Below are 23,349 nucleotides of genomic sequence, written 5' to 3'. Positions count from 1 at the left end.
AATATATAATAATAATTCAGAAGTGTATATTGTATTATTGTTTAAACTTGTATCTGGTAGATTAAGTAACCTATCTGTGAAAGTTCTGATGTTTTAAATCAATATTGTATTAGGATAAATTACAGTTAAATAGCATAATATATATTATCCTATTGTTTATAAGCACTGTTTAGAATCGTATTGCTTGGATGTTAAAAGCGAAAGATTTTAGTCTCATTGAAATATTTTAAATGCAGCTCTGAATGAAAGGTTGGTTTTAAAGGATAATTTTTTCTGGGTTTTATAAGAAGAATAGCATATCTTAATAGTTGGTTTTAACGTATATAATATTGTGTCATATCCTGGTATTGCAAATATATTTCAAAATGTTCATGGATATTAACTAAAGAATTCAGATATTTATATTAATTGTATGGTTTCTAGTAGATGCATGTTGGTTAAGGGTTTCTATTTTTAAGGATAATTATTATTTGTATTGTGTTATAACCCTGCCATAAGCTGATATATTATTTGGAGAGCACTACTAAGATTGTCATAAATATACTGACAGTTATGTTAATCTCTAGATTATATAGAGAGCAGACACAGGGGGGAAAAAGGGCTAACCCAGTTTTGCCACACATACATTTCTTTGTAGGAATATAAGGGTGGTATTATAAAATCTGAGGAGTCACATCCCATTGAGTGCGCCTACTTACACTTCTCCTCCTTTGATAGAAGAGGAAACGTCCCCACAACCAATACGGGAAGATTCCATGGTAGGCCCATCTTTCTTACATACACCTACACCTACTAAGGCTGAAACAGGGTCAGCAGAGACTAGTTTTGGGTTGGAGGGATATCAGGAACCGCATCCCACTCCGCACGGATGTGCTAAGATCCTTGCTGCTATTACTAAACAGCAGAAGGTTAGTCAACGTCAGATTAGGGAGCGTCAGTATAATAGATTAGCATCCAGAAGATACAGAGCAAGAAGGACAGCAGCACTTACACGGGCCTGGGAAAGACAACAGCGCTTAGAGCAACAGATTAAGGAGTTGTGTGATCAAGTGGCATCTCTGAAACACATGCAGTCGTAGAGAGAGATATAGCACATCACTTAACACACTGTCCCCTAGCTTTGGCAAACATTACTATTTTAGGTTGCAATCAGTTTTGACAGTGATACTGACTCTGAACTTACCAGTTTCTGCTAAGTCTTAAGGATGCCCCCTATTGTAATGATGGACCACCCATGCAAAACGATAATGATAGTGTTCGGCGCTCTTTTGTTTGCTTACATACCAGTCATAATATTCTCCTGTTATGGATACCCTGAGGCTACAGGATCTTTTGATCCACAATGTGAATTTTTGCTCGGTAAAAGAAACATTAGTTACACAAACACAAAGTTTCATAACGGTTCTGATACTTAATTTACCTTTTATGCTAATACCTCCATTCCCCAAGAGAGACACAAAAGATCTGCACCATTGCATAGGACTCCAGGTACACTCGTAAATTGTTATGATTTGTTTGCTTGGAATGGTTATACTTCACATAATTATAGTATAAACTTAGAAGGTGTAGATCCAAAAAGGTGTAATACAAAGCAAAGATGTGATGTATTTATTTTGAAATCTTCATCAAAAAATCTATGTCACAATGTCACTTCAAATGTATTAACATTGACCCCGCATTATGACACACAACACTGTAGCATGCAGGTTACCTCTTTTTACTAATTATACAAGTTATCTTCTATCACATCTTCCTCTCCGGTTTATGGGCATGACAAATGACTGTGATTAAAGTGAAGAATCCAAATTCAGACACCAACAGAACATAAGATAATACGGTCTTTTTGGTTTTTCCTTAAACAAAATAAACTGTCATCTAATGTAACAATTATACAAGAGGGAGAAAGTCAGACTACAGTGTTAACATGGCCTCAGAATACATATCTTGTATTCTTAAACACAATGGATATGCGAGGGTACACAACTGATCTCAATGTCTTTGTACAATTCTGTAATGAATATACAAAACCATTATATGCTCATAGGACACCCTATATTCCTGTTGATTGCTGTAGTTCACATGATTGGCATACAGGTACCCATTTCAATTATACATATTTGATGTCAGCTGAAAGGGAGGCTGATAAAAAGGTTAATTGTACTAATTGGAAATCATGTAGGACTTTAAGTCTTACTTCCACTATTAAGCCCATTTGCTATGACAGGCCTTTAGGTCAATTCCTGTTTTTGCCCAATAAAGACTCAATGAAATGTAATACTCGAGTTACTGCCTATCCCCCAGGCCCCAAGCCCACTTATCATTTATCATTCACACCCTCTAGACTCCCTGTGGCATTGAAAAGTTTAGAGGATTTGAGGGACAGTCAGAACACGCATGATAACATTAAAAATATACTCCGCTCTAACAATTACTTCCTACCATACACGTTTAAGATAAACCAAGCACCCAATTATACAGATATAGAATGGAGTACAGGTACTTATATCATATTTACATATATAAGGCCTAGTAAAGCGCAGGGGGAGGAATATTCTTATGCATATTTTTGGAAATTGGCTTATTGTCTCCCTTTTGTTCCCAGCAGTACCCATAACTATACCACTGTTCTTTTAGCTCACACTTGTGTAAATACTACCACATTTTCAAAAATGTTACACATATCCCTTAACATTTCTACGCCAGATGTCTCTTCATGCCGCCGCTCACGCAGGCGTCGTGAATGGTATGACACCTTGCTAGGGGGTACTGGGGCTACACTTGGTGTCCTTAATGGTATAGACAATGAAGTTATCAATAACAAATTATCTAGCGCTGGTGCAGACATCGGCTCATCCCTACACTTGATAGGACAATGGGCACCTACAATCTATGAGGCACAGAGGAAAGGCCTAGAGCTTGAATCAAGTATGCATAGATATTTGAATAACCTTACTATGGCTATGGAGAACCTGGTAACAGATAGTGGTAGTTGGAGTCTTTGTGGTTTACGGTATGTATATATGAGTCAACAACGTTTAGATTTGGAAAACATACTGATTCCTAAAACTGATAAATTACGCAACACATTAACAATAGGACGCAACAATGCGAATGTATGGATACATATTGATACTACTAGTGTTAAGTACGTAGAATGGGAACATAATGGTAATGTTTCCAAACACTCTTGCCTAGAGTCAATCACTGCCTACACAGCTGATATTGTTAAAGTAGCTTGCAAATTTTTCACATTACCACACCCAGTTTTTAATTTGTTGCATTCTAATTGGACATGGTGGAAACCTACATATCATGGGAAATATATATTTCCTCATGACACCACCACATCTTCACTTTAACATTGTGATCAGACTGATCGTGGATTGGCATGTTGCCACGCCTCTCCAAATTTTGAACCATGTTTATTAGCATCTGAGATTAATTTATGCACATGGCAGGTATATCCTGAAAATTTCTCAATCATGATAGAAATAGCACCTCAAACTGTATGCATGTCTACTGGTTTGCCAGTTAACATTCCTATGGTTGACAGTCAGCTACCATTCTCTGGATGTGTGTTTAATATTAGTTTTTTTACTTGGAAAGGTAATAGCTATTTATTACACCCTGTACTGAATATTTACAAACATACATTCTTTGTGCCACATGACCTGCCTATTTCTTCATACCAGTTACCCTCCACTACCATTCTACAATTAATGCTGGGGCAGAAAGAATTGTTCAAAGCATTGCAACAACATGAAAAAGCTATTTCTCATGGGGAAATACAAACACATTTTGTTAAAAACAGAATTTATGCTTACCTGATAAATTACTTTCTGTTGCGGTGTATCCAGTCCACGGATTCATCCTTACTTTTGGGATATTCTCATTCCCTACAGGAAGTGGCAAAGAGAGCACACAGAAGAGCTGTCCATATAGCTCCCCCTCTAGCTCCGCCCCCCAGTCATTCGACCGACGGTTAGGAGAAAAAGGAGAAACCATAGGGTGCAGTGGTGACTGTAGTTTAAACAAAATTTTTTTTACCTGACTTAATTGCCAGGGCGGGCCGTGGACTGGATACACCGCAAGAGAAAGTAATTTATCAGGTAAGCATAAATTCTGTTTTCTCTTGCAAGGTGTATCCAGTCCACGGATTCATCCTTACTTGTGGGATACCAATACCAAAGCTTTAGGACACGGATGAAGGGAGGGAAAAAGACAGGTAACCTAAACGGAAGGCACCACTGCTTGCAAAACCTTTCTCCCAAAAATAGCCTCCAAAGAAGCAAAAGTATCGAATTTGTAAAATTTGGCAAAAGTATGCAGTGAAGACCAAGTAGCTGCCTTACAAATCTGTTCAACAGAAGCCTCATTCTTGAAAGCCCATGTAGAAGCCACAGCTCTGGTGGAATGAGCTGTAATTCGTTCAGGAGGCTGCTGCCCAGCAGTCTCATAAGCCAATCGGATGATGCTTTTCAGCCAGAAGGAAAGAGAGGTAGCAGTCGCTTTCTGACCTCTCCTCTTACCAGAAGAGACAACAAACAAGGACGAAGTTTGTCTGAAATCTTTAGTTGCTTGTAAATAGAATTTCAAAGCACGAACCACATCAAGATTGTGTAATAGACGTTCCTACTTTGAAACTGGATTAGGACACAGGGAAGGAACAATTATTTCCTGGTTAATATTCTTATTAGAAACAACTTTAGGAAGAAAACCAGGTTTGGTACGCAAAACTACCTTATCTGCATGGAACACCAGATAAGGAGAATTACACTGCAAAGCAGACAATTCTGAAACTCTTCGAGCAGAGGATATAGCTACCAAAAACAAACTTTCAAAGATAATAACTTGATATCTATGGAATGCAGAGGTTCAAACTGAACCCCTTGAAGAACTGAAAGAACTAAATTTAGACTCCATGACGGAGCCACAGGTTTATAGACAGGCTTGATTCTGACTAAAGCCTGAGCAAATGCTTGAACGTCTGGTACCTCTGCCAGACGCTTGTGTAAAAGGATAGACAGAGCAGATATCTGTCCCTTTAAGGAACTAGCTGACAAACCTTTCTCCAATACTTCTTGGAGAAAGGACAATATCCTTGGAATCCTAATCTTACTCCACGAGTAACCCTTGGATTCACACCAACAAAGATATTTCCGCCATATCTTATGGTAAATTTTCCTGGTGACAGGCTTTCTGGCCTGAATCAGAGTATCTATAACTGAATCAGAGAAACCATGCTTAGATAGAATTAAGCGTTCAATCTCCAAGCAGTCAGCCGCAGAGAAACTAGATTTGGATGCTTGAATGGACCCTGTATTAGGAGATCCTGCCTCATTGGCAGTGTCCATGGTGGGACAGATGACATGTCCACTAGGTCTGCATACCAAGTCCTGCGTGGCCACGCAGGCGCTATCAGAATTACCAAAGCCTTCTCCTGTTTGATTCTGGCTACCAGACGAGGGAGAAGGGGAAACGGTGGAAAGACATAAGCCAGATTGAAGGACCAAGGCGCTACTAGAGCATCTATCAATGTCACCTTGAGGTCCCTGGACCTGGATCCGTAGAGAGGAAGTTTGGTGTTCTGATGGGACGCCATCAGATCCAATTCCGGAATGCCCCATAGCTGAGTCAGCTGAGCAAAAACCTCCGGGTGAAGTTCCCACTCCCCCGGGTGAAAAGTCTGACGACTTAGAAAATCCGCCTCCCAGTTGTCTACTCCTGGGATGTGAATTGCAGATAGATGGCAGGAGTGATCCTCCGCCCACCTGATTATTTTGGTGACTTCCTTCATCGCTAGGGAACTCTTTGTTCCCCCCTGATGATTGATGTATGCCACAGTCGTGATGTTGTCCGACTGAAATCTGATGAATTTGGCCGCCGCTAGTTGACGCCATGCCTGAAGCGAGTTGAATATCGCTCTCAGTTCCAAAATGTTTATCGGGAGAAGAGACTCTTCCCGAGACCATAAGCCCTGAGCTTTCAGGGAGTCCCAGACCGCACCCCAGCCTAACAGACTGGCATTGGTTGTTACAATGATCTACTCCGGTCTGCGGAAGCATATTCCCTGAGACAGGTGATCCTGAGACAACCACCAGAGAAGAGAATCTCTGGTTTTCTGGTCTAGTTGTATTTGAGGAGACAAATCTGCATAATCTCCATTCCACTGTTTGAGCATGCACAGTTGCAGTGGTCTGAGATGTATTCGAGCAAAAGGGACCACGTCCATTGCCGCTACCATTAATCCTATTACCTCCATGCACTGAGCTACGGATGGCTGAGGAATGGAATGAAGAACTCTGCAAGTAGTTAAAAGCTTTAACTTTCTAACCTCCGTCAGAAATATTTTCATTTCTACCGAATCTATTAGTGTTCCCAGGAAGGGAACCCTCGTGAGCGGGGACAGAGAACTTTTTTCGATGTTCACCTTCCACCCGTGAGACCTTAGAAAGGCCAGTACAATCTCTGTGTGAGCCTTGGCTCTGGGAAAAGACGACACTTGAATTAGGATGTCATCTAGGTAAGGCGCTACTGCTATGCCCCGCGGTCTTAGCACCGCCAGAAGGGACCCTAGCACCTTTGTGAAAATTCTGGGAGCAGTGGCCAAACCGAAAGGAAGAGCCATGAACTGGTAATGCTTGTCCAGAAAAGCGAACCTGAGAAACTGGTGTTGATCTTTGTGGATAGGGATATGTAGGTACGCATCCTTTAGATCCACGGTAGTCATATATTGACCTTCCTGGATCATCGGTAAGATTGCTCGAATGGTCTCCATCTTGAACGATGGGGCTCTGAGGAATTCGTTTAGAATTTTTAGATCCAGGATTGGTCTGAAAGTTCCCTCCTTTTTGGGAACCACAAATAGGTTTGAGTAAAAGCCCATTCCTTGTTCTGCAATTGGAACTGGGTATATCACTCCCATTGCAAGTAGATCTTCTACACAGCGTAAAAACGCCTTTTTCTTTATTTCGTCTGATGACAGACGAGAAACATGGAATCTTTCCCTTGGAGGATAATCCTTGAATTCTAGAAGATATCCCTGGGTAACAATCTCTACTGCCCAGGGATTGTGAACATCTCTTGCCCAAGCCTGAGCGAAGAGAGAGAGTCTGCCCCCTACCAGATCCGGTCCCGGATCGGGGGCTACCCCTTCATGCTATCTTGGTAGCAGCTGCAGTCTTTTTGGCCTGTTTACCCTTGGTCCAGCCCTGGTAAGGCTTCCAAGTTGCCTTGGGCTGTGAAGGGTTACCCTCTTGCTTTGCAGCTGTAGAGGCTGAAGCGGAACCGCTCCTGAAGTTGCGAAAGGAACGAAAATTATCTTTGTTCTTAGCCCTTAAAGGCCTGTCCTGAGGGAGGGCATGGCCCTTTCCCCCGGTGATGTCTGAAATAATCTCTTTCAATTCCGGCCCGAAAAGGGTCTTCCCCTTGAAAGGGATATTTAACAATTTAGACTTTGACGACACATCGGCCGACCATGACTTGAGCCAAAGCGCTTTGCGCGCCACTATGGCGAAACCTGAATTTTTTGCCGCTAACTTAGCTAATTGCAAGGCGGCATCCGTGATAAAAGAATTAGCAAGCTTTAGAGTCTTAATTTTGTCCATAAATTCGTCATATGAGGTCTCATTCTGGAGCGAATCCTCCAGCGCCTCAAACCAGAAAGCCACTGCAGTAGTTACAGGAATAATGCAGGCAATGGGTTGGAGAAGGTAACCTTGTTGAACAAATATTTTCCTAAGTAAACCTTCTAATTTTTTATCCATAGGATCTTTAAAAGCACAATCGTCTTCAATTGGTATGGTCGTGCGCTTAGCAAGAGTAGAAACCGCTCCCTCTACCTTAGGGACCGTCTGCCATGAGTCCCGTCTGGGGTCATTCATTGGGAACATTTTCTTAAAAATAGGAGGGGGAACAAAAGGGACACCTGGCCTATCCCACTCCTTGGTAACAATATCCGCAACCCTTTTAGGGATCGGAAACGCATCGGTGTATACAGGGACCTCTAGGTATTTGTCCATTTTACACAATTTCTCTGGGACCACCATGGGGTCGCAATCCTCCAGAGTGGCTAATACCTCCTTAAGCAGCACGCAGAGGTGTTCCAGTTTAAATTTAAACGCTAAGGAATCTGATTCTGCCCGCTGAGAAACCTTTCCTGAGTCAGAAGTTTCTCCCTCGGACAGCACATCTCACTGCCACTTCAGAGTGCTATGCGGGTACAACAGATAAACCATCCAAAGCTTCCGATTGCTCATACTCTGTTCTTAAAACCGAGCTATCACGCTTTTTAGGAAAAACTGGCAGTTTGGATAGAAATGCCGCAAGGGAATTATCCATGACTGCTGCTAATTGTTGTAATGTAATAGGGGCCAATGCACTAGAGGTACTAGGCATCGCTTGCGCGGGCGTAACTGGTGTCGACACATGGGGAGAGGAAGGTGGGCTATCCTTGTTACCTTCTGTCAAAGAATCATCTTGGACTACATCTTTAAGTGACACAACATGATCTTTAAAATGCATCGATACATTAGTGCACTTAGAACACAAATGTAGAGGGGGTTCCACCATGGCTACTAAACACATAGAGCAACATCTATCTGTAGGCTCAGACATATTAAACAGACTAGTATTAGTCACAAGTAGACTTAGACAGCACTCAAATACTGAAATATACAATTTAAGAAAAAACGGTACTGTGCCTTTAAATAATAAAAAGTGCACACTTTTTTACTAAATCTTAAAAAAACAGAATTTATGTTTACCTGATAAATTTCTTTCTCCTACGGTGTATCCGGCTTCATCCTTACTTGTGGGATATTTCCGTACAGGAAATGGCAAAGAGAGCACACAGCAAAGCTGTCCATATAGCCCCCCCTCTAGCTCCGCCCCCCAGTCATTCGACCGACAGTTAGGAGAAAAAGGAGAACCATAGGGTGCAGTGGTGACTGTAGTGTTCAAAAAAATATAAACCTGACTAAATGCCAGGGCGGGCCGTGGACCGGATACACCGTAGGAGAAAGAAATTTATCAGGTAAACATAAATTCTGTTTTCTCCTACATTGGTGTATCCGGTCCACGGCTTCATCCTTACTTGTGGGAACCAATACCAAAGCTTTAGGACACGGATGAAGGGAGGGAACAAGTCAGGTAACCTAAACGGAAGGCACCACTGCTTGTAAAACCTCCCAAAAATAGCCTCCGAAGAAGCATAAGTATCGAATTTGTAAAATTTGGCAAATGTATGCAGAGAAGACCACGTCGCTGCCTTACAGATCTTTTCAACAGAAGCCTCATTCTTGAAAGCCCATGTGGAAGCCACAGCTCTAGTAGAGTGAGCTGTAATTCGTTCAGGAGGCTGCCGTCCGGATGATGCTTTTTAGCCAGAAGGAAAGAGAGGTAGCAGTAGCTTTCTGACCTCTCCTTTTACCAGAATAGACATCAAACAAGGATGATGTCTGTCTGAAATCCTTTGTTGCTTCTAGATAGAATTTTAATGCACGAACCACATCTAGATTGTGTAACAAACGTTCCATTTTAGAAACTGGATTAGGACACAGAGAAGGAACAACTATTTCCTGGTTAATATTTCTATTAGAAACCACTTTTGGAAGAAAACCAGGCTTGGCACATAAAACTACCTTATCTGTATGAAACACTAGATAGGGTGAATTACACTGCAAAGCAGACAATTCAGAAACTCTTCTAGCAGAAGAAATAGCAACCAAAAAGAAAACTTTCCAAGATAGTAACTTAATATCTATGGAATGTAAAGGTTCAAACGGAACCCCTTGAAGAACTGAAAGAACTAAATTTAGACTCCAAGGAGGAGTCACAGGTCTGTAGACAGGCTTGATTCTGACTAACGCCTGTACGAACGCCTGAACATCTGGCACGGCTGCCAGACGTTTGTGCAACAAGACAGACAGAGCAGATATCTGTCCTTTTAGAGAACTAGCTGACAGACCTTTCTCCAATCCCTCTTGGAGAAAGGAAAGTATCCTTGGAATCCTAATTTTACTCCATAACCCTTGGATTCGCACCAACAGAGATATTTCTGCCATATCTTATGGTAAATTATCCTGGTTACAGGCTTTCTAGCCTGAACCAGAGTATCTATAACTGATTCCGAAAATCCACGCTTAGATAGAATCAAGCGTTCAATCTCCAAGCAGTCAGTTGCAGAGAAACTAGGTTTGGATGTTCGAATGGGCCTTGCATTAGAAGGTCCTGTCTCAAAGGTAGCTTCCATGGTGGAGCCGAAGACATATTCACCAGGTCTGCATACCAAGTCCTGCGTGGCCACGCAGGAGCTATTAGAATTACCGAAGCCTTCTCCTGTTTGATCCTGGCTACTAGCCTGGGGAGGAGAGGAAACGGTGGAAAGACATAAGCTAGATTGAACGACCAAGGCGCCACTAAGGCATCTACCAATGTCGCCTTGGGATCCCTGGACCTGAACCCGTAGCGTGGAACCTTGGAGTTCTGCCGAGACACCATCAGATCCAGATCTGGAATGCCCCATAGCTGAGTTAACTGGGCAAAAACCTCCGGGTGAAGTTCCCACTCCCCCGGATGGAAAGTCTGACGACTCAGATAATCCGCTTCCCAGTTGTCTACACTTGGGATGTGAATTGCTGATAGGTGGCAAGAGTGATCCTCTGCCCAATTGATGATCCTGGACACCTCCCTCATCGCCAGGGAACTCCTTGTTCCCCCTTGATGATTGATGTACGCTACAGTCGTCATGTTGTCCAACTGAAATCTTATGAATTTGGCCTCCGCTAGTTGAGGCCATGCCAGGAGCGCATTGAATATCGCTCTCAGTTCTAAAATGTTTATCGGGAGAAGAGATTCTTCCCGAGACCATAGACCCTGAGCTTTCAGGGAGTCCCAGACGGCGCCCCAGCCTAAGAGACTGGCGTCGGTCGTGACAATGACCCATTCTGGTCTGCGGAAACTCATTCCCTGAGACAGGTGATCCTGAGACAACCACCAGAGGAGCGATTCTCTGGTTTTCTGGTCCATTTGTATCTGGGGAGACAAAGCTGCATAATCCCCATTCCACTGTTTGAGCATGCACAGTTGCAGTGGTCTTAAATGAATTCGGGCGAATGGAACCACGTCCATTGTCGCAACCATTAGTCCTATTACCTCCATGCACTGAGCTATGGAGGGCTGAGGGATGGTTTGAAGAACTCGACAAGTGTTTAAAAGTTTTAACTTCCTGACCTCTGTCAGAAAGATCTTCATTTCTACCGAGTCTATTATCGTTCCCAGGAAGGGAACCCTTGTGGATGGAGACAGGAAACTCCTTAGAAAGGCTAGAACAATATCCGTATAAGCCTTCGCTTTGTGGAAGGACGACGCCTGAATTAAGATGTCGTCTAGGTAAGGTGCTACCGCAATGCCCCTTGGCCTTAGCACCGCTAGAAGGGACCCTAACACCTTTGTGAAAATTCTTGGGGCAGTGGCCAATCCGAAGGGAAGAGTCACAAACTGAAAATGCTTGTCCAGGAAGGCGAACCTTAGGAACTTATGGTGAACTTCGTGGATTGGAATATGCAGGTATGCATCCTTTAGGTCCACGGTAGTCATGTATTGACCCTCCTGGATCATAGGTAGAATTGTTCGAATTGTTTCCATTTTGAACGATGGAACTCTGAGGAATTTGTTTAGAATTTTTAAGTCCAGAATTGGCCTGAACGTTCCCTCCTTTTTGGGAACTACAAGCAGGTTGGAGTAAAAACCCAGTCCCTGTTCTGCTTTTGGAACTGGTTGTATCACTCCCATTTTTAAAAGGTCTTCTACACAATGTAAGAATGCCCGTCTCTTTGTCTGGTCTAAAGACAAGCGAGACATGTGAAACCTTCCCTTTGGAGGAATGTCCTTGAATTCTAGGAGATACCCCTGAGAGACAATCTCTATCGCCCAGAGGTCTGGGACATCTCTTGCCCAAGCCTGAGCAAAGAGAGAGAGTCTGCCCCCTACTTGATCGGGGGCTATCCTTTCATGCTGATTTGGTAGCAGAAGCAGGCTTTTTGGCCTGTTTCCCCTTGTTCCAGCCTTGCAATGGTTTCCATGCTGGTTTGGGCTGGGATGCGTTACCCTCTTGTCTAGAGGCTGTAGAGCTAGGAGCCGGTCTGTCCCTGAAATTACGAAAGGAACGAAAATTAGACTTATTTTTTGCTTTGAAAGGTCTATCCTGTGAAAGGGCATGGCCCTTTCCCCCAGTGATGTCTGAAATAATCTCTTTCAATTCTGGTCCGAATAGGGTCTTACCCTTGAAAGGAATATTAAGTAATTTTGTTTTGGACGACACACCCGCCGACCAAGATTTTAGCCAAAGCGCTCTGCGCGCCACTATTGCAAAACCTGAATTTTTCGCCGCTAGTTTAGCTAATTAAAAAGCGGCATCTAAAATAAAGGAATTAGCCAACTTCAGTGCGTGAATTCTGTCCATGACTTCATCATATGGAGTCTCCTTCTGGAGCGAATTTTCTAGTTCATCGAACCAAAAAGACGCCGCCGTGGTGACAGGAATAATGCACGAAATTGGTTGAAGGAGGAAACCTTGCTGAACAAAGATTTTCTTAAGCAACCCTTCTAATTTTTTATCCATAGGATCTTTGAAAGCGCAACTGTCTTCTATTGGTATAGTTGTGCGTTTAGCTAACGTTGAAACTGCACCATCTACCTTAGGGACCGTCTGCCATGCGTCCCTTCTGGGGTCAACAATGGGGAACATTTTCTTAAATATAGGAGGGGGAACAAAAGGTACACCTGGCTTCTCCCATTCCTTAGTCACTATATCCGCCACCCTCTTGGGTATTTGAAACGCATCAGAGTGCACTGGGACCTCTAAAAATTTGTCCATTTTGCACAATTTCTATGGAATCACCAAAGGATCACAATCATCAAGCGTCGCTAGCACCTCCTTAAGTAGAGCGCGGAGGTGTTCTAGCTTAAATTTAAATGCAATGGTATCAGGCTCTGCCTGCTGAGAAATTTTTCCTGTGTCAGAAATTTCCCCCTCAGACAGGCCCTCCCTCACCGCCAACTCAGATTGATGTGAGGGCACCACAGATAAGGAAAAGCTGACAGTTTGGATAAAAAGGCTGCTAGAGAATTATCCATTACTGCTGCTAATTGCTGCATAGTAACAGCCATTGGAGCGCTAGATGTACTAGGTATCGCTTGCGCGGGAAAAGCTGGTGTTGACACAGAAGGAGAGGATAATGAACTATCCCCACTACCTTCATTTAAAGAATCATCTTGGGCAACATCTTTAAATGTGACAGTACTGTCCTTAATCTGTTTGGACGCTATGGCACACTTCACACATACATTTAATGGGGGAACCACCTTGGCCTATAAACACACAGAACATAGGCTATCTGAAGGCACAGACATGTTAGACAGACTTAGGTAAAACTTTAATGCAATAAAAGTTATTTTATACAAAACCGTTACTGTCTCTTTAAATAATAAAGGTACACACTTTATTACTGAAACGACAGAAAAACATCAAAGAAATATCCGATCTTTATGAATTTTTCACCACAGTGTCTTAATGCACACCAATTTTCGGACAAATTAACCCTTTAATGCCCAAACTGGAGCTAATAATAGCAATTAACCGGTTAAAAACACTACAGTCCCATGCCACAGTCTTTACTGCGGCGTTTACCTTCCTTAGGGGTTATTCAAATAAGTAATAAGTCTCTCTGAAGTTCTTTTCCAAGCCTCTGGACACTCCACGTGAAGCTGCATGAACTGCCTAGTGAAAAGCAACTGCGCAACTGAGGCGCGAAAATGAGGCCTCCTCCCTCTGCATTCCAGAGTGAAGGGGCCTTTCTGACAAGATTAGGTGTCTAAACAACTGCCAGGCGTAATATAATTCCCCAAAAGTGTTTCAAAGTCTGAAAAACACTTAAAACGTCACATAAACATGTTAAAAAGAAATCGACTTAGCCCACAATAGTGTCAACCAGCATAGAGCCCTAGTTATAAGCCTTAATTCTGTCACTGAGTCTAAGAAAATGGCTTACCTATCCCAGAAGGGATAACTGACAGTCTTCTAGCATTACTTGGTCTTGTTAGAAAAATGACTGATCATACCTTAAGCAGATAAGCCTGCAAACTGTTCCCCCCAACTGAAGTTCTCTGGTTTCAACAGTCCTGTGTGGGAACAGCAATGGATTTTAGTTACTGGTGCTAAAATCATACTCCTCTTTTAACAGAAATCTTCATCACTTTCTGTTGTAGAGTAAATAGTACAAACCGGCACTATTTTAAAATAAACTCTTGATAGAAGAAATAAAAACTACAACTAACACCACATACTCTTTACCATCCCCGTGGAGATGCTACTTGTTCAGAGCGGCAAAGAGAATGACTGGGGGGCGGAGCTAGAGGGGGGGCTATATGGACAGCTTTGCTGTGTGCTCTCTTTGCCATTTCCTGTAGGGAATGAGAATATCCCACAAGTAAGGATGAAGCCGTGGACCGGATACACCAATGTAGGAGAAATGATCCAATCTTTCTGAAATTTTTATCACATGATCTTAATGCCTTGAAATGATTGCACAGCGAATTTCAAGTCAATTAACCCCTTAATGCCCAAACCGGAGCAACCTAAAGCTGACAACCGGTTAGCAAACTACAGCACCGTGCCACAGCAATCTACTGTGGCCCTACCTGCCCCTGGGGATTAGTTTGATGGAAAATAAGCCTCTATGAAGTCCTCAAGTAGTCTTTGGACCCTCCACATGAAGCTGCATGAAGCTGTCTGCAATATCCACTGCGCAACTGAGGCGCAAAATTTAGGCCCCCTCCCTCTCCACTCCGGAGTTGTGGGGCCTTCAAAACCCTAAATAGGTGTCTAAATATATGCCATGTGGAATAAAACCCCATAAAACACATCCAAGTGTAATAAAAACTTGTATAATGATTATATTTTCTCTATAAAATAATCGATTGCCCTTTAACAGTGTTGAGCCCTGTTAATTAAGCCTTCCTTCTATACTGAGTCTCAGAATATGGCTTACCTTCCCCACATGGGGATTCTTGTCAGTCTTCTGAACATACCTTATAGCAGTTAAGCCTGCAAACTGTTCCCCCCAACCGAAGTTTTCTGGTACTCCTCAGTCCTGTGTGGGAACAGCAACGGATTTTAGTTACAACATGCTAAAATCATTTTCCTCTCAGCAGAATTCTTCATCACATTTCTGCCAGAGAGTAAATAGTACAAACCGGTACCATTTAAAAATAAACTTTTGATTGAAGATAATAAAACTACAAATCTAACACCACATTCACTTTACACTCCCGTGGAGATGCTCTTCTGTTAGAGCGGCAAAGAGAATGACTGGGGGCGGAGCTAGAGGGGGAGCTATATGGACAGCTCTGCTGTGTGCTCTCTTTGCCACTTCCTGTAGGGAATGAGAATATCCCACAAGTAAGGATGAATCCGTGGACTGGATACACCTTGCAAGAGAAAACAAGTTGTTATCTGTATCATCAAAAATACAAAATGATCTTACACATCATTGGTATGATTCGTTGACCGGCTGGTCTACAACAGGTAAACAGATATTACAAATGTCATTCTACCCACTCCTTATTGCATGTATATTAATACTGTTCACAATATGGAATCTTTACCTCACTTGCACTCTTCGCAGAAGAATTAAGGCCACTATTAAGAGGCATGCTGAACATGAATATGAGAATTTGTTAAGAGGCATACCTTCCACATATGAAATGCGCAACGATACATATGAGATCCCCAACATTATAAACACTCAGGTATAATGCTGATTGTTGTGATCACTTTGTGATCAAAGAGGGGAATGTAGATATATATATATTCCATAGGCCCTATAATGTGCCTTATTACTATATCACTGTATGCTATTATGGGGTTAATATTTCTGCAAACTCCAAAATGTATTATTTTTCATTGCTACTGTAATGTCCCAATATCATAAACTTCTGTATTTGCTTTGCATATGTATTGCTACATAATTTGTTCTACTGACAAACCACATTGCTACTAATATGGCAGGGGTGATGGGCATACAAATTACTGCTGACAGTACATGATAAAGAAATGTGATATACCCATATATGGCAAAGTCACTTCTGCTTTTTGTGAATTTGTAAAAGATTATAACAGTTTGCTTTGCCGGAAATAAATCAGAATTGCCAAGCATCCATATTGTGTCTGTCAGTTACTTGGTGATTCTCCAGAATTCTGTGGATATTGGTATCAGCTACTCTCAGTCAGAGTCACTCCGGCCGGAGTCTAAATATAGTTACCCCAACACTGCGTTTGCCCTGTAACACTGGCAATTTAGATAATAAACCTCTGTAAGGGTAGATGACATAACTGCAGCTATCTTGCAGAGAAAATAAAGCAGACGCAGTTGAAAAACCCGGCGACGCTTGCGTGGGAGTTAAAGGTTGTGACGCTTGGGGAGAGGTTAGCGGCATACCCCGATTCTCCACTGGCTGAGCATTATCCTTGGGCTCTTTACACTGTAAGGCCCTTTCAGTACATGCAGGACAAAATGTAATGGGGGGGTTCCACAATGGCATCTAAACACATTGAGCAAGTAGTTTCCTCAGGCTCAGACATGTTGGACAGACTAGCAATAAATATAATAGACTTTGTTATAATTGCTATATGGTATAGTTTTCACAAAATGTATAAAGTACAATTTAATGAAAAATCTGGACTGCGCCTTTAAATATTAAAGTGCAACAATTTTTCTGGCAATACCCAAAAACGCCTGCAGCAAGGCAACTATATTAGGCACTAGTCCAAAAGTTATAATAATATTGCACCACGGTATAAACGGATAATATTTAGTTTAATAACAATTTAAATAAATAACTTATTTTATGAGCAGCACTCAGCACCTTGCCACAGCTGCTCTGTGGCGTCTACCTGCCCCCAGAACCAACTGAAGCCTTTGGTAAGGGATGTTTTGTATAGTAACATAGGCCCTATTGCAAACCTCTGCTGAATATAAACTGCGAAGTGCGCGAAAAATAGGCTCCGCCCCCTTGGGAGCGCAACTCTAGTCAGAAAAAACCCACATGGGGAAAGAAAATGTCTGCCAAGCCATGTCTCATAAGGAACTTCATAATCCTTTTAGAGACAAAATACCCCTGAGCCAGTTTTTGCAATCAAATCAAGTGATGAATATGTCCGAAACGCTTCTCCCAGCATCACACCACACATATAAAGTGAAAACATCAGCTTGTAACCCTGTGTGTACACTTTATCCAACGTAATAAACATAAGTGGAACCACAGCTTGTAACCCTGTGTGTACACTTTATCAAACGTAACAAACATATAAGTGAAACATCAGTTTGTAACCCTGTGTATACACTAAATAAAAATGTATGGTATATATAATAAAGGGACTGCCATGGACACTATTGTATTCGTATTGTATAGTGTAAACTGCTTACCTCTCCCCTGTATGGGGGAAAATGTCAGCCTGTTCTGGTATACTATGTCTCTCCCAGAAAAAACGACTGCACATACCTCAATGCTGCTTGTAGCATGACAGCATTCTCCACTCTGAAGATCTGTTCTCTGCATTACCCTCAGCTGCTAGTGGGAACCAGTGGATCGTAGAGAAAATTGCTAAGATCATCTGCATCAGGGTGAAAAATTTTCTAGTTCTTCTTTCCTGACTAGAAACGATTTCTGCAGTCACCCTGAGAAAAATAGTACTCACCGGTACCATTTTAAAATAACAAACTTCTTGATTTAAACTAAAAATATCACCTCTTTCACTTTACCTCTTCCTATGTTAACACAGGCAAAGAGAATGACTTGGTTGGGAGGGAAGGAGCTATATATACACAGCTCTGCTGTGGTGCTCTTTGCCACTTCCTGTTAGCAGGAGGATAATATCCCACAAGTAAGGATGAAACCCGTGGACTCGTCCTATCTTTGTAAAAGAAATTGGCGTTTACTGTCCCTTTAAGCTAAAATAAATTGGTACCATTTGATATTGCTGCATAATACTTATTTAGGAACTGGAAGCTGAACGGAAAACTCAAATCTGATGAGATATGTGGATTGTTGACAACATAGGTAAATATCAGGCATGGATTGTCAATAAATGCGTGTAAGAAAATGTTTTGTTTGGAATTTAATTTGCAATTTTGGTTTATTTAGGTTTTAAAGTAATATAAATGTATGACAACAGATTAAAAAACTACCACGAACAGAAATCAAACAAAATAGATTATTAAAAAAAAATCAATTATATTCAATCATTCTTCAAATATTCTAAAGATGAATTAAACATTAACATGAAAACTTAGGGTCTCTTAAAAGTGACTAAACAATCTAAACTTTAAATTCAATTAAATCTAGTTGGCATATTAAAGTTATAATCAACAGGAGGAACTGGTAAGCGAGGCATTTGTTTCACATGTAATGGAGGTCTCGCGTTCTGTTCTAAGAATTGTTGAAGTGCTCTCGTAGTAGGATCATATGGTGCAGATCTATTCGGTCCTCTAATAGATACTTTAGAAGGTATAATTCTTCGTTCCTCAAAAAGCCTGTAAATAACAAAAAAAACAAAAAAATAGTGAGACTATGTAAATTCTACAACCAGTATAAAGCATTGTGTTTTAAAAGTCTATTACTTACGGACATACAGCAAACTAGAATAAAATATAATAATATTTCTCCAAAACCAAAGTCAAAAGAGTAGACATAAATTAACCTAAATTTGTTCAGATAAAGAGGCCGAATTATCAAATGTCTGTCGGACCTGATCTGACAGTGCGGATCAGGTCCAACAGACATCACTGAATGCGGAGAGCAATACGCTCTACGTATTCAGCATTGCACCAGCAGCTCACAAGAGCTGCTGGTGCAACGCCGCCCCCTGCAGACTCGCAGCCAATGGGCCGCCAGCAGGGGGTGTCAATCAACCCAATCGTACTCAATCGGGTTGAATTGTGGCGATTCATGTCCGCCTCAGAGCAGGTGGACAGGGTTATGGAGCAGCGGTCTTTAGACCGCTGCTCCATAACTGCTGTTTCTGGCGAGTCTGAAGACTCGCCAGAAACACGGGCCCACAAGCTGGTCTTTATGGCATAGTGGAAGGTTTTTAGAAAAGGGTTTTCCCAACATGTGGTGTTTTTTCCTTTCTATAACAAACAGTAATAATAACTTCCCAAAACGAAATAATCTAAAGAGGAAACTATTTAGCAGTATTTTAAAAAAGGGACTTTGACACTGCATTGGGGTGAGGAGATTCATTGGGATTTTCAAAGTCCCTTTTTAAAATACTGCTAAATAGTTTCCTCTTTAAAACAGATTATTTTGTTTTGGGAACAAGTGTTTGATCAAAAATAAAGTAACCTTTATCTAAAGCAGGGGTGGGCAATTATCGGCCCTCCAGATGTTATGGACTACATCTCCCATAATGCTCTTTCAGCCATAATGCTGGCAAAGCATCATGGGAGATGTAGTCCATAACATCTGGTGGGCCGATAAACCCCCCCCCCCCCCGCTGATCGAAAGGGATAGAAAAGTCAAATATCATGATTCAGACAATTTGGCACACAATTTTTAGACACTTATTTTCAAATTTGCTTTGTTCTCTTGGTATCCCAAATTTCACACATTTTTCATGTCACTGGCTCACCTGATAAACTCCCTCATTAGTGCACTCATGCTCTGGAGATGTATTTTACTATGTATTTAATCTATTTTAAGGGGTTAAACAGACTGTTATATACAAGCAATGGTGCAATAATAAAATGCTCTAAGTTAAAATGAAAGTTATATGATTTTTGCATGCACACTTTCTGAAGCATTAGCTCCTACTGAGAATGTGCAGGAGTGCAAAGTATACATATTTGTGTTTTGTAATTGGTTGATGGAGGTCACATGATACAGGTGGAAGGAAAATGGAAATAACTGAAATTTGGCAGAAAAATCTACTACTCGTTTGAAATTCACACACGTTATTGCGTAATTGTCTTTATTATGCATTTGTAGCTTGTGCTATTCTACTCTAGTTACTGGTCCTTCTAGTTTGGCAAAGTTTAACCACATATGGGCTCATTAAAACAAGAAAGAATCAAAGAGGATCAAGGGCACAAAAGCAAACATGATTTGTGCTACTGCACTTGATTACACACGGTCTCAAGCATTGGCTGCACAGGTCAGCTCCACACCAAACCCCTCAAGAGTTAAAGGGACATGAAACTTAGAATTATTCAACTTTCCAATTTACTTCTGTTTTATATAGTGGCTGAACGTGTATGTCCATTTTCATTGGCTTACAAATGTGTTCAATAAGCAGCTAGCTTCAAGCTTCTGAGCATATCTAGATATGCTTTTCAACGAAGGATATAAAGAAAATGAAGACAATTAGATAATAGAAGTAAATTAGAAAGTTATTTAAAATGCTATGCTCTCTCTAAATCATGAAATAAAAATGTTAGGTTTCATGCCCCTTTAACCCCTTAATGACAACTGACGTACCAGGTACGTCATGCAAAAACTAACTGTTAATGACAATAGACGTACCTGGTACATCAGTTGTCTAACAGAGTGCTGGAAGTGATCAAAACCACTTCCAGCAGCTCTGAGGGTATTGCAGTGATGCCTCGATATGGAGGCATCCTGCAATACCCCTTTACAAGCCTCCGATGCAGAGAGCCACTCTGTGGCCTTCTCTGCACCGGTAGCGATGGTGCCGTTGTCTCGGTGGGAGGACGGGGGGCGTGCACGTGCACGCATTAGCCACACTGACACCAATGAAGGAACTGGAAGGAAGGGGAAAAAAAGTAAAATTTTTTTTTTTTTACATATAAAAGGATCTGGGAGGGGGAGGGGGTGGGGGTATTGTGGGGGGCTGCTACACTACAGAAATAATTAAAAATAAAAATAAAGTTATAAATAAAATTAAAATACTTTGGTTTGTGGGGCCAAACTGGGTACTGGCAGACAGCTGCCAGTACCCAAGATGGCGGTAATTAGGTAGGGGAGAGGGTTAGAGAGCTGGAGGGGGGGATCAGGGAGGTTGGTGCTAAGGCAGGGGTCCATCACAACTAAAATATTTTATTATTTTTATTTAAAAAACAAAACAAAAAAAACTTATTTAGTACTGGCAGACTTTCTGCCAGTACTTAAGATGGCGGGAACAATTGTGGGGTGGGGGAGGGAAGAGAGCTGTTTGGGAGGGATCAGGGGGTGGGAGGCTGATCTCTAAAATTAACCCTGCAAGCTCCCTATAAGCTACCTAATTTAACCCCTTCACTGCTGGGCATAATTCACGTGTGGTGCGCAGCAGCATTTAGCGGCCTTCTAATTACCAAAAAGCAACGCCAAAGCCATATAAGTCTGCTATTTCTGAACAAAGGGGATCCCAGAGAAGCTTTTACAACAATTTCTGCCATAATAGCACAAGCTGTTTGTAAATAATTTCAGTGAGAAACCTAAAATTGTGAAAAATGTGAAGTTTTTTTTTTTATTTGCTCGCATTTTGCGGTGAAATGGTGGCATAAAATATACCAAAATGGGCCAGATCAATACTTGGGGTTGTCTACTACACTAAAGCTAAAATTAACCCTACAAGCTCCCTGATTAACCCCTTCACTCCTGGGCATAAAACACGTGTGGTGCGCAGCGGCATTTAGCGGCCTTCTAATTACCAAAAAGTAACCACAAAGCCATATAAGTCTGTTATTTCCGAAAAAGGGGATCCCAGAGAAGCATTTACAACCATTTGTGCCATAATTGCAGAAGCTGTTTGTAAATAATTTCAGTGGGAAACCTAAAGTTTGTGACAAAATTTGTGAAAAAGGGAACTTTTTTTTTTTTTTTATCGCATTTGGCGGTGAAATGGTGGCATGAAATATACCAAAATGGGCCTAGATCAATACTTTGGGATGTCTTATAAAACAAAATATACACATGTCAAGGGATATTCAGTTATTCCTGACAGATATCAGGGTTCCAAAGTAACTAGCGCTAATTTTGAAAAAAAAGTGGTTTGGAAATAGCAAAGTGCTACTTGTATTTATTGCCCCATAAATTGCAAAAAAAGCAAAGAACATGTAAACATTGGGTATTTCTAAACTCAGGACAAAATTTATAAACTATTTAGCATGGGTGTTTTTTGGTGATTGTAGATGTGTAACAGATTTTGGGGGTCAAAGTTAGAAAAAACAGAATTTATGTTTACCTGATAAATTACTTTCTCCAACGGTGTGTCCGGTCCACGGCGTCATCCTTACTTGTGGGATATTCTCTTCCCCAACAGGAAATGGCAAAGAGCCCAGCAAAGCTGGTCACATGATCCCTCCTAGGCTCCGCCTTCCCCAGTCATTCGACCGACGTAAAGGAGGAATATTTGCATAGGAGAAATCATATGATACCGTGGTGACTGTAGTTAAAGAAAATAAATTATCAGACCTGATTAAAAAACCAGGGCGGGCCGTGGACCGGACACACCGTTGGAGAAAGTAATTTATCAGGTAAACATAAATTCTGTTTTCTCCAACATAGGTGTGTCCGGTCCACGGCGTCATCCTTACTTGTGGGAACCAATACCAAAGCTTTAGGACACGGATGATGGGAGGGAGCAAATCAGGTCACCTAGATGGAAGGCACCACGGCTTGCAAAACCTTTCTCCCAAAAATAGCCTCAGAAGAAGCAAAAGTATCAAATTTATAAAATTTAGTAAAAGTGTGCAGTGAAGACCAAGTCGCTGCCTTACATATCTGATCAACAGAAGCCTCGTCCTTGAAGGCCCATATGGAAGCCACGGCCCTAGTGGAATGAGCTGTGATTCTTTCAGGAGGCTGCCGTCCGGCAGTCTCATAAGCCAATCTGATGATGCTTTTAAGCCAAAAAGAGAGAGAGGTAGAAGTTGCTTTTTGACCTCTCCTTTTACCAGAATAAACAACAAACAAGGAAGATGTTTGTCTGAAATCCTTTGTAGCATCTAAATAGAATTTTAGAGCACGAACTACATCCAAATTGTGCAACAAACGTTCCTTCTTTGAAACTGGATTCGGACACAAAGAAGGCACGACTATCTCCTGGTTAATGTTTTTGTTAGAAACAACTTTCGGAAGAAAACCAGGTTTAGTACGCAAAACCACCTTATCTGCATGGAACACCAGATAAGGAGGAGAACACTGCAGAGCAGATAACTCTGAAACTCTTCTAGCAGAAGAAATTGCAACCAAAAACAAAACTTTCCAAGATAATAACTTAATATCTACGGAATGTAAGGGTTCAAACGGAACCCCCTGAAGAACTGAAAGAACCAAATTGAGACTCCAAGG

The 23,349-nt window shown here is 41.5% G+C and overlaps 1 protein-coding gene across 1 annotated transcript in view; it reads right to left on the bottom strand.

Annotated features, from left to right (window-relative positions):
- Positions 1-18,165: 18,165 nt before the first annotated feature.
- The window catches only part of LOC128640077 (uncharacterized), a 227,037-nt gene continuing 221,853 nt past the window's right edge, over positions 18,166-23,349 (bottom strand). Inside the window, exon 10 of the mRNA XM_053692408.1 lies at positions 18,166-18,593. Coding sequence (XP_053548383.1) covers positions 18,392-18,593 — 202 coding nt within the window. The 3' untranslated portion in view covers positions 18,166-18,391. The remainder of the gene's footprint in view (positions 18,594-23,349) is intronic.

The sequence above is a fragment of the Bombina bombina genome, chromosome 9, assembly GCF_027579735.1.
Source record: "Bombina bombina isolate aBomBom1 chromosome 9, aBomBom1.pri, whole genome shotgun sequence".
Taxonomy (NCBI): Eukaryota; Metazoa; Chordata; class Amphibia; order Anura; family Bombinatoridae; genus Bombina; species Bombina bombina.
The sequence above is the reverse complement of the archived record's forward strand: the minus strand, read 5'-3'. Positions and strand labels throughout refer to the sequence as shown.